Below are 13,030 nucleotides of genomic sequence, written 5' to 3' on the forward strand. Positions count from 1 at the left end.
GCTTGTAATATTTCAATCTTTATGATTTAGCATGATGTCGCCTGCAAGCTCTAGCGGAACAGCTGGCAGTTGCCGGTTGTATCTGGCAGTCATTATTGGCAGTTACCTTTATTGACAGATCATTCCGTATGAAGATGTTTGTTCTTACATTACATTAAAATTAAACCTAAATCATATAACATCAAAGCGATTTTCATGTTGAATTCGTTTGTAGTAATCATTATAAAAAGGATGATAAATGAAAACAAGACATTTTATTTTTCACAATATTTTTGTAAAAATGTTCTTGAAGCCAATATAAAACCTCATTATCTATTTACAAGTATTGAGATCTTTGCTTTCATTGTGATTTTGTATTTTAAAATACAACAGTTGCTTGCTCACTGGCTTCCTCTTCAATAACTAAAACATTCTTCCAGAAGTATTCTACAATTTTCTTGCAGTAAACTCCATCTCTTGTTTACTAATGGAAACTCATCGAAAAAAAAAATCATAAGAAATGGATAATACATACCTACTACTTAAAATTCATGAAGTACATAGAAATGCAGTGTAATAAATTTAACAAGTGACTTTCTTGTTTAGAAAGTTGGCGAGCCCTCAAGTTAAAATAATCTTTCAGATCTGAAACTGATAGAACTGGTAGAACAATTTAATATTCTACTTTTAGTAGAAAAAATCTACAATACAAGACAAGACAAGACAAAAGTTATATTTAAAGTAATAACTCTAAATATTTGTTTGATATTATCAGACAATATAGTAAAATGATAGTACCTAATTTTAATTATTAAATATAGGTATTATTTACACAATTTATTTTTCTTTACATTACAATTTACTCGTTGCATAATTTGTAAAGCGTTTTACATTTATAATAATGTAACGTGTGACATTTCTCATTTAAGGCTCGATGACATTGAGTTACTTCACAAGCTGCTTGTTGGCGAATTTACAATCTGCTTGTAAACTCACCCAGTGTCATCATCGAACAAGCTAACAAGCAGATTGTAAACAATGTTCCGAGAAAAGTTGAAATACTTTACACACTACTCGCTGGCGTGTGGGCCGGTCTGCGTCTGCGCAGTAGAGCAATAGTGGCGATCTCCCGGTAAAAAAACGAACTACGTCCTGTCAAAATAGTCGCTAGCTTGTGGCTTCTGAGCGAGTGGAAAGTTTTGTGTGCCATCATCGCAATCGCACTAGCTGAATCGCCCGTTTTTAAATTCGCCAACAAGCAGCTTGTAAAGTAGCTCAATGTCATCGAGGCTTTAGATACAATTAGCAGCTGTCAAAAGGAAACCATTAACATATTCAATTCTGAATAGAATTAAAACAGTGTTTTTGAAAGATAAACAAATTAGCAATTGTTATCATGTCATAATATATTAGTTGAACATATTGTGTGATGTTGGAAGTATTTTACATAGCCGAGTCAACTAATTATCATAATACAAATGCTTGTCTGAATTCACATCATTGTACCAAGCAATCTTATTAGTATTTATTGTCTCTGGTAGTATTTTGTTTGCACAATCCACTGGCCATTAATAATAATTGAATTCCATTTTTGAATTTGACATTAATTATGCAACGTTAATATCGCCATTGTTCTGACAGAAGTTTGTTGATTTACAAGGTATATTATTAATCTTAAAATTTTATTTATTGCAATCAAAATATGGAATAACTGTATTAATAAATTGCTGTACATACACAGCTCAAAAATCTCATGATATATTTTTCAAATTAAACATTAAATTTAGAGAAAAGTAATTGTCTCTTTTTTGTATTGCATTTAATTTAATTCATTTCTCTTGAGGCATAAATGTCTTAGGGGCTGTTTGTCGACAAAATGTGTCATAATTACCACATATTCACACACTGTGACATAATATATTTCACAATATGTAAGACAATGGTCATTAGTTGGACCTGCAATTCGTAAAAAATCTCATGAAAGAAAATTATTTCTCTGTGGACACACCTATCATTTTTAATTCTATATTTGAATTTATTTTTTTGAATGTGAAAACTGAAATTATAATAAAAGGTGGTGTGTAATTTGTCTATGACTATGAAACAATTGCTAATATGTTTTGATACATTTTACAAATTTTGTTCAAGACAGAATTTGTTGATAGCAATCGAGAATTAAACACATTAACAGAACCTTTTATGGTACCTAGGTAAGATGATACACTTTCAATGATTTTCACAATGGTCCTTTCCATGGATTTCATAACAAGCACTTTACTTGGCGATGAACTGAGCTAGGTCTGGGACCTTAAATCCGGCGAAAGCATTTCGTCTTCCCTGTCTCTGCGGTGGCGGAACGAGGTCTTCGGTGATTGCCGATCCTGAGACAGCCAGTCCGCCGGATCCGAGAACGAATCCTCCGCATTGGGCAGAGCAGACGTCGTCACGGAGAATTGCATCGCGGGACCACTCGCGTTGAAGCTGGGCACAATCTGTTATACGCAGCGATGCACATTGGGCCTAAAAATAAGGTTATATTTAGTTTATAGTAATTATAATACCCTGATAATCAAACATTCCAACGATTAAAAAATTTATCGCAGTTTTAAAAACTTGACTTTATTTAATTGTACTGATAATACGCAGTACATCTACTCCAATATTTTATCTTTCTCTATGACTGATGTTGTGTTACTGAAATTTTAATATTAATATAATTGATAATGCATAGAAAATTAGCTCACCCCTTCATTTGTACAAATACAAGATGTGCATGGTGTCGGGAAGGCAGAGTTCCCAACAGCAACATTCCTTCCAGCGATCTGGCAACCCTGAGCGGTGCTTTCGCGCCAAGCTGACAAATCAATCTGAGGCAGTGAGTGGCAAGGGACACGGGGATTCCTGAAAGAAGACAATCAATATTTTTTAATGTTACATTTAATTACATTACACTAATAATAATATGTATATCATATGGTATATCAATTTAATAACAGTTTTATTATTATCTAAAAGGTGTAAATTCCCTGAAAAACCTTTTGAATGATTAAATTTAAAACATATTTAACTACTTATCTTTCATACTACTACTTCACCATGTTCGATCCTTAGAGGATCATATGGGCTTCCGCAGAGTGGAGGTTGTATTAACAGGTTTTGTTTTTAAGAGAAATGGATGTTAGCCACTTACTCAACCTATTAGGTCCATACTCTGGACTCCAAACACGAATCGAAAAACAATATGTGTATTTGCCAGACCCAGGATTCGAACCTGGGACCCACGACATTATTTTATTAATACTAGTTATTATACAAGGTACCTTCTGTGCTTAATATTTTTATATTAATCAAAAAATAAAATTATTACCTATGTCTTGAATTTGAAAGTTAATTTTTTATTAAATTTTGAACACAAGATTTAAGAATGTTAAATTGAGAATGCATTATTTTGATACACTTGCCTGTTCCTAAAATATCCTAAAACAAGTTGTACTGAGTGTAACTTGAACTCACATCTTTTACTCTCCGGGTGAGTGCTCTTGTCGTAACTCATATCTTTTTCGGTTTAAATTTTGAATAGATAGTAGATCAATACTCAACTATGTAATAAAATTGTTGATACTTACAAGAAGTTGCTTGGTAAGTCGAATGCAGCACGTTGAATGTCAGATTGGATGTCGAAGTTTTCGCAGAGCATCTTTGAGAGTGTTGTCTTTCTCAACTCGGACATCTGAGATTCGGTAAATCTGGCACCAGCATCTTCATTCTCATACCTAAGATATCATAAACAACCAAGAATATTAGAGACAATAAAAATATACATTAAAATTAGCAATATTACCTACTTCAATAATTTAGTGTTCAGTAGGTAACTATTGAAATCGTATGACAATATGACAATTGCGAACAATAACAGCAGTCGACCAAGTATCACTCAATGGTGGTTTATCACATTTGGTAAAAACTTACAAGGGGGCTCCAATCCTGTCCGTCTTGGACCTCCACGTACCTAAAACTGACACTGGTTTTTCCCTATGACACACACTCGCATTAGGTACAATTGGACGGTATTATGCAATAAAGAACCAATCCACAAAAATCCACTTTTGAGAAGAATACCTTTAAGTTTTATGTGTCGGTAAACAATGTGGTATTCATGAACTAATATTTTGGGAGTTCAAAAATATTGAAAGTAATTATTTATTTATATTGACTACTTAACTTTTGCTTTATCTGAGGAAATTAATGCATTTTTTAACAAAAAAATGTTGATTGGTTCTTTGTTGCAAAATTGAAACAGTCAATAGGTGAATATTGGTTGGTTCTTACAACGGTAGATGGCAGTAGCGTTCACATACACACGTGGCATTTTTTCCTAACAAATTGACTCTTATGGGAACCACATTATAACACTAACTCATATTTTACATGTTGAGGGTTGGTTCCTTGTTGTATAATTTCTGACCATGTCCGATCCTAATAGGATCATATGGGCCTCCACAGAGTGGATTGTTAATTAACAGATTTTGTTTTTACGAGAAATGGATGTCAGCCACTTGCTCAACCTGGTCCATAATCTGACTCCTAGACAAACTGAAAAACAATAATTAGTGTACTTGCCAGACCCAGGATTCGAACCTGAGATCCACGACACTATAGGCCGACTCTTAAGCCGCGTGGCCATAATACCGTCCAATTTTACCAACAAGTCTCGGCATGCAAACAATCAATATATATATTTTTTATACTAATTCACTAAAAATACAAAAGCCGACTGCCAAACAATAACGAAATTTAGAAAGCACTTCAGTGAGAACTGTAAAAACTACTAGTTAATTTAGTCGCAATTAGATAGGACACACATAGCTTAGTGGTTAGAGCACATGGGCGTGAATCCCTCTGGGCGACTATTTATATTTTTTTTGAAAAGCTTTTTCTAATATGTAGTTATATATTACTCTAATGTGTTTTCAAATTATGTAAGTATTATACTAATTCATTAGTTCTGATTAGTATTATTTTAGACTAGTTCAATTTTCATGTGAACTTACCAGAATCTGTCGCACTTTCTGATCTGCCTAAACTGGATGGCGATGATGCAAGCAAAAGTGGGTCCAACAAGTCCACCTTGGAGTGGTCTTTCGCTCATACCTCCGGGGAAGAGATCGATGTCATCGACAGTGGCGTAGATGCGTTTCAATCTATAATGAAAGTTAAATAATGTACATTTTTAAATATAATTACTTAGGTACTCGGAGATATTATTAAAATCTTTGATACTATACTGTATTTAAGGACTCGTATATAGAGCGTAAAGCAGCGGCGAAGGGTGGAGGTAGGCTGTTAAGATCCGACATAAATAGTGCAAATTAAAATAAATAGTGCACATTAGCATTTCTCTTCTTTTCTTCTTTCGACCATGTCTGACCCTAATAGGATCATATGGGCCTCCACAGAGTAGAAGGTTTGTATTAACAGATTTTGTTTTTACGAGAAATGGATGTCAAGCCACTTGCTCAACCTATTAGGTCAATACCCTGACTCACACACAAATTGAAAAACAATATGTGTACTTGCCCCAGACCCAGGATTCGAACCTGGGACCCATGGCATTATAGTTCAACGCTTAAGCCGCGCGGCCACCGTGGAGTACAAAACCAAGCCATAATAAATAATAGTCAATTTAAAACATATCTAAAATTATGCATTTAAATCATACTTACATAACTTTGGATATTTTATGGATAGAATAATATTTTTTATCTATTATAAATTGGCTTAGGTAGGGCTTAATGAGTTTTAGAACCAACAATACGTGTAATAATATGTATTCTTAATCCAACGCAATTTCGTCTTATTGCCCAAAGTATACCAATACTACAATGATTTGGTTGAGCAGGGTTTAATTGATTTTTAAAAACTAACCAACACCGTTTGTAAATTGTAGACTTATTTCAATGAACACAAATACGTTTGACTGACAAAGTTTATTGTGGACTATTTATGTCATATCTTAACAGCCTACCTCCACCCTTCGCTACTGGCGTAAAGTGTTCAACCGAAATTGACGTCCATAGACAAACTGTCGTTCTTAGACAAAATCAAAAAGCTGTCTTCACGATTGACTTATATCAAATTGTTTTAATTAAAAAATAGAATGATTAATGACATAAAATAAAATACCTTGCAATGACTTCTGGTGGGATTTCCCTGGACAGATCCTCGAACGAAGACGCTCTCTTAAGGTTGCAGAGCGCTCTGTAGTTGTTGTATGATGGTATTCCGTGATCGCGAGCTCTCTGCACGTTCAGGGCGATCAGATCGATTCCTGAGAAGGGAATCTTTCTATCCTCGAAAAGATGGTTGGTCACTTCACCGGTGATAAACTGGTCGAGGGTTTCCATGGGGGTGGAAGCCAGTCCACGGATCAGCTCTTCAGTCATTGATGGCTGTAAAGAGAACGCAATTTTAGAAATGAAAACAAGAGGCATATTATGTATAATGTTCATTATGTATTAACTAGTGTAGGAATAGTGAAAGAAATAACAAAATATCAAAAATTATGAAAATTCTTTTCAGTTGACCGTGGTTTTCATGAGTAGTTTCTTTTCTGTGTACATTTCTCCTCTCCAGCTGTCCTTGGAGTGGATTGCCGACACAAATGAAGATTCTATCATATTTTTGATTGCTCCATTGTGTGGGTGCCAAATCTCCAAGCTGTCACTCATATCTGAGTCACATGTACTGAAGAATTTGTCTGGGATAAATGGTGGAGAATATAAATATTTTGTTCTTAGTTCTTCAATGATGTATTTGTTGGTACGCCTGGCAGTCCAAGGTATCCAGAAAAAACGTTTACAACACGAAATCTCAAAAGTATCGATCCATTTTAATTATGTATATTATATTAATAGTTTTTATATATCTATCAACCTGCAAGAACATGTCGACTCTGAAGAATCCGTCCCTGAGCAGAATTGGTGGTTCAATGGGCTGGTATGATGGAGACAGTCTTGGAAGGTGAGGTCTTAGTAGAGAGTGGCCAATCCTAAAGGCTGCAGCAGCGAATTCGGTGACGATGGATGGATTGCAAGTGGGGGAGTATTCTTTGTAGTAACCTAAATAAAAATAGTTATACATTGAATTAGTAACGCTGTGATAAAATCAAATAATATTGTATAACACTTGGATTTGAACAGAGGCTGATTTAGACACGTAGAGGCATGACTGATAGGCTCGTCATTGGAGGCCGTCTTTCGAAATTTTGCTTGTATGATAAACAGTCACTGAGTCCTAAAATACAACGTTATGATTTTTTTCACACATTGATATAGTTTTAAATCCATTAGAATTTTAATTCAAATTCCATCAAGTACCTTCGTTCGATAGTATGAATATGATATAGTTTTGATTGTAAAAAATTCGCATCTTTTGACACTTTCTGGCAAAGCGACTATGTCATCAGCCTCATTAAAAACCGCCACTATATGTTGAAGGCTTTTTTGTGCTTTAATGTTTACAATAAAAATTTCAATAAATCGAATGACAAGTAACCGACAAAAATCGAAAACTGAATGTAATTTTTTCAATAAATATTGAGAAAATGTGTGCACAAAGGCTAAATAATAATTTTCGTATAATAAATGAAAATATAAATAATATTAAATTCTACAGGTTTTTTAAAAAAGCTTTTGTCGATCGCTATTTCGGTTGTAACACCATTATCAAGACTGTTTTCCTATACTTATTCATATTACACAGATTTATATACCTAATGAGAAACCAGTAATTTTGTTCATGTTAGGTTAGGTTCAGTGTTTACAAAAATAGTTAAGTATTTCAGATGAAAATAATGTCAATATTATTCCCGAAATACCTGGATTTCAGCATTTTTGATTCAGAGATTTCAGAATCAACAAATCGAGTGGAATCTGGGATTGTAAACCTTAATAAAATGTGATTTGAGGTATTTTTCAACGTAATCCGTCTGTTTGAATAAATATGCAAAATTAATAATCATAAAATTTGGTTGACCATGACCATCTTTTAGTCAACTGCAGGAAACATGCGTTCAGCTGTCGCCGTACCTGACTAATCACGGCCCTGCACTGCTGTCACGGATTTCATAGATGAAATCACATCGGTGGAATCCTAATTCTAACATTGAAATTAATGGCCTAATTCACATTCGCCTCGCACCACACCTGGTCTTAATCGGGTGTATCATGGGAATCTATGTTTTAATGTGAAGCACCAGTGTTTTTTTACGCCTTGGAATGTCACCACACCCAAGTGTGCTTTGACTAAGTTTATATGACTTTCTTAATTATAATAGCAACATATATTTATTCATAATAGTCTTACCAGCTGGTAAAAGCTTCAGCCCATACAAGTTGACAGCGTTCCAACTGAGGATGCGCGGTAAGAATTCATTGTAGGTGACATGCTGCAGCTGGGCGATGTGGATACGACGGGCGTGGCCGAAGAGAGTCTCTCCGTCCCAGTGAGGGTTCACTCCTCGCAGACCTTCTACCAACCTGTTGTGTTCTCTCATGAACATTGTGTGGAGAGCCGTCAGTCCTGGTTGTTCGGAGGCACGGCCATCACCTGAAAACAAGAAAGATGGATATATATTAGTTGTTTGATACATATCTACTTTATTTTATCATATCTGTAATGAAATAATGTAATAATTTGTGTCTTGAAGCGAAGATGCAAATAAATTTGTCGAGAAACGTTTTGAGTAGATCCTTATTAACAGGAGTTTGACAGTTAGTTTACCGGCAATGAAGCAATATCCTGACGCAGTCTTGCACTCTGGATGCTTGTCACTCCTTGGCAACAGTTCCTTTCCTCTGACGGGGTGGATAGTGGAGTTAAGTCTTCCGTTAAAGCCTTTAAGGGAGCGTGCGATGCAACTGTTCTCTCCGTATACCATAGATCCGTCCAAAAATGCTGTGTTCTGGTTTACTTGTTCACGGGGACCTAAAATAAGAATTACAAATAAATTACCACATTGATATTATGTTATTCAAGTATTGTTTGAACAATTTTCATTATGATAACCTTACTAACCTCAGTCCCTATGCAAAATAACTTGTTTCATAAACAAACGAAAAATCAAATAATCAACATTTGATTGCTAAGTGTAAAATCAAACTGAAATGAGGTAGGTATTGTCACACCCATGATTATTGGGCCTCTCCTGATAGATTAAATTAATTATTAAGTATAACCATGTCACCTGACCTCCTAGTCAACAATGGGCGTACGTACGTCCAAAATTCCTTGATTAACTGTCAAAATATTCAACATGTACTTAGCACATAAGAATTGTATCTTATTATAATAATAGTATGTCAGAGAAGAATGTGATTTGCCGAATAAAAGAGACGAAAGCCAAAGGAATTAATAATAAAGATGTAAGGGAAGGATGGCAACACAGGTCGATAGAAAAAAGTCAGTAGAGGGTCGCCATTGAAAGAGGCAATATCGGCCCCACGACTCGGAGAGTAAAAAGAAACGACATAACCACGCATGGACGTGAAAAATTAGTTAGAGAAACGGATATAGAGAATTAAGTTTAAAGTTAAAGCGAATTAGAGATTAAGCAATAATATTAAGTGACGGAAATGTGTAAGAATAATATTGTGAATCCAAAATATAAAAACCACGTTCTCTGAACGAAACAATCAAGACTTTTTCATTTTACTGCTACCTATTTCTATTTATTATTTAATTTTTGTGAATCCCGGGTTCTACCAACATCCCGAGCTAGCCACAGGACCCGGGTTGTCTCATTACCTATGACCTTTAATGCTAACGAAAATGAGTGAATCTAAAAACTCACCTAACGTCTGTTGTCCTGGCAAACTTCTCATGAAGGGGAAGCAAAGTCTTTCACCGCTGGTAACATTCACTTCGGGGTAATAGTGGTCTCCCCGAGGAACGGGGAACGGATTGCACTCTGGATGAACTGTCCTTGGAGCGTCGCAAGATCTGCAGTTGGGGATGGATTCGTGGAAACCTGTGAAATTGTTTTTTTTTTAATTAATCAAATGTTTAAACACTATAATCATTAACAAACATAATATACCTAACGAATGTATCAAATAGATCTAAATAAACGATTGAGTGAACCGAAATCGGTTGCAATTTATGACCCATTTTAGTAATATAGATAGTCGATTTAGTAACTATATAATATAAACATAAAAGAACTGTTATTAATCGTGATTTTAGTCTAAATCATCCTTTAGACTTAGTAACCTTATTATTAGTCTCAATTGTATGTATATCTGTCTCCAAAAGTAAGATTTTCTTGAACATCTTTGAAAAGTTATATTCCACTAAATATAGATACATAATAATAAATGTAGGTACATGCGGACGCCTAATTGGTATACACATAGCACACCAGTGGGTATAGTAAAATTCACTCTGTATAAATCATGCACGCAAGAAAGAAACCGCATCTGTGCTGATTCAAGTTAAATTGCTCCACTATTAGTGGTCAGATCCGTGGGTCGCAAATTCGATCCCGCATCTGGCATAAATGCATGTTGGTTTTTCAACGCGTGTATAATCCAGTGTGATGACCTAATAGTTCGGACGAATGCCTAACAACAGTAACACCGATTCCTTAGTTAAAGAATAATCCTCCGTTCCATGGAATCGCATGTTCTCTGCTTTAGAGTAACCACGGTAAATAAATTTTTAAGATATATAAATTACTCGGCGCTAACTTGCAGAAATTAGGAATCAAATAAGACCTGCATTATGGTACCGCAGACTGCGTTAATTTTCAGCACCGCATGTCTTGGGTCTTAGAGATAGGTATGTATTAACCTACAACAAAATGAAATTATAATTACCTTTGTGAATTGGCGTCATGGTAAGATCGTGGTCAAGAATCTGCGCGAACTGCATCACCATGAGAGTGTATCTGGTGTGCAGGTTGGAAATGTCAGGGTGGATGACTGTGGAGATCACTCGGGGAGAGGGAAGAGGCGTTCCTGTGACGGATGTTGACCGCGGTCTGGAGACACCTGTAAGCAAAAAAATACGAAATATAATATGACTTGAAAATCCTATTGTGTTTGTTACCCACTAACTTGACTGTCTCTTTTTATACAATTGGTACCTATACTTTTAGTTTGAAATCAGTTATAGTGTATAGTAGTTGTGTTTTGAACATTTTTTTCGTGAATAATATCGTGACAAAAACTAATAAATGGGTACCAACCGGGTATAGAAATACTTACAATAAATAATATTACGATCAGAACAAATCAAAATAAAATATTATATTTATTTGTAATATTAATAGATACCATCAACCGAAGGTTCTTGATGGAATTTGAATTTAAATTCTAATGCATTTAAGTTTTGTGCAATTCTATTTGAGTCGTTTTTTGCGACCCGGGTTTCGCCTTTCGGCATCTTCAGGCACTATGTAAACTCACCAAAAGATAAAAATACACTGACAACGATACTAATATAACAAATCAATACAACAAAGTAGGTAAAAACTTTATCACCTACCTATTAAGTCAAGGATCACAATAAAAAAAACAAATTATGAATACCTATTTGAAGTGTTTGTAAATAACCGCCTACTTTATCAATAATAATACACTCGATAAGCGTATATAAATCGTCAAAACCTAATAATATATCATTAGGAATTAATTATAAACAACGACGATATGTCTGAGAAGAATTCTGCAGTTTTTTGGACATATTGTCAGGCGCGGACCGGACAACCTGGAGAGACTGATAGTTTTGGGTAGCCTCCAGGGAAAGCGAAGCAGAGGAAGAGCGTCTGCGCGATGGAGCGACCAAGTGAAAGAGCTGACTGGGGGCACCATCTATTCTGCCCTGAGAGAAGCGGAAGATCGAGAAGGATGGAAAGTCTTGGTCGCTCAAAGGATGGCGAAATTTAAATGTGGTCACGATCCTCAGCCATGAGTGCACGACCAAGAAGAGAGAGATATACAATAAAAATACTACACTCAAGAGGTGTAAAATCGTCCATTCTGGGAACAATGGTAACGTATTGGTAATTAATGAGATATATCTATATCAGTCTTTAAAAGTTATTAGTTTAATGATTAATATTCTTAACATTACAATTAATATTAATATTATTTACTAAGACCACTAAAAACAACATCGCTAGCCCAGTTGAGATAAATGTTATTAGTAGATGTAAAAGTAATTCAAATATTACCATCTTCATATACTGGCGGCAGCAATCTCGCGAACGTGGTCAAACTCTTGCCGAGGGTTGGATTTCTCAGATTGTTGCAGTGGCCAGTGAATGTCCTGAATGGTACGGCAGGGTCGCACGCCTGTTCCAGGTCGTCACAGGCTGCTTCGAGCCTTGGGGCGAGTCCATTGATGCCCCCGAGTCCCCCCTGTTGCTGTAAGAAGCCGGTGACATCGACGCTCTGTAGGGCATCGGCGAAGTCACTGCCTGGCGCGAAGCCTAACACGTTGCTATCGAAGATTTGACGCTTCCGTCTGCGTTGTCTGCAAATAATTAAATATAATTAATATTCATTCATTGTTATGTTTAATTTAGATGATTCAGAGTTTAATTTGATATTATGATTTGTTTTATGTGTAAAAGAAGGGTTTCTAGTTGGGCCAATTATGGTGGCCATCGTTCCTTATTTTCCCACCTACCTCAAATCCTTATTTATTGTCGCAAGACCAGACGACCACCACAGTCACGGGTCATGAGTCGACCGTGATTAAAGTTATGTTCAGTTACTTCAAGACAGTCTAGGCTCGTTAAAGCTAAAGCCTCAATTAAATTGAGCTTCTTTACGAGCTGTTTATTGGCGAATTTACAATCTGCCTGTAAAGTCGCCCAGTGTAATCATCTATAAGCTAATAAGCAGGTTGTAAACACTCTACCGAGAAACGCCCGCTTTTAAATTCGCCAATAAACAGCTCATAAAGAAGCTTAATGTAATTGAGGCTTAAGACTCTATCTCGCTCTATCTGATGCGATACGGACGAAGCCGTGTTAACCACAGAGTGA

At 35.7% G+C, this 13,030-nt stretch overlaps 1 protein-coding gene across 1 annotated transcript in view; it reads right to left on the reverse strand.

Moving 5' to 3' along the window:
- Positions 1-274: 274 nt before the first annotated feature.
- The window catches only part of LOC147069998 (uncharacterized), a 162,421-nt gene continuing 149,665 nt past the window's right edge, over positions 275-13,030 (reverse strand). The window contains exons 14-24 of the mRNA XM_085949343.1: positions 12,212-12,513; positions 10,854-11,027; positions 9,830-10,006; positions 8,761-8,964; positions 8,344-8,586; positions 6,913-7,097; positions 6,163-6,428; positions 5,031-5,180; positions 3,606-3,752; positions 2,724-2,880; positions 275-2,499 (exon numbers count right to left, since the gene is read on the reverse strand). Of these exons, the coding sequence (XP_085805469.1) occupies positions 2,254-2,499; positions 2,724-2,880; positions 3,606-3,752; positions 5,031-5,180; positions 6,163-6,428; positions 6,913-7,097; positions 8,344-8,586; positions 8,761-8,964; positions 9,830-10,006; positions 10,854-11,027; positions 12,212-12,513 (2,251 nt within the window). The 3' untranslated portion in view covers positions 275-2,253. The remainder of the gene's footprint in view (positions 2,500-2,723; positions 2,881-3,605; positions 3,753-5,030; positions 5,181-6,162; positions 6,429-6,912; positions 7,098-8,343; positions 8,587-8,760; positions 8,965-9,829; positions 10,007-10,853; positions 11,028-12,211; positions 12,514-13,030) is intronic.

The sequence above is a fragment of the Rhyacophila brunnea genome, unplaced genomic scaffold (genome assembly GCF_057557595.1).
Source record: "Rhyacophila brunnea isolate RB1 unplaced genomic scaffold, BYU_Rbru_1.0 scaffold_22, whole genome shotgun sequence".
Classification (NCBI taxonomy): Eukaryota; Metazoa; Arthropoda; class Insecta; order Trichoptera; family Rhyacophilidae; genus Rhyacophila; species Rhyacophila brunnea.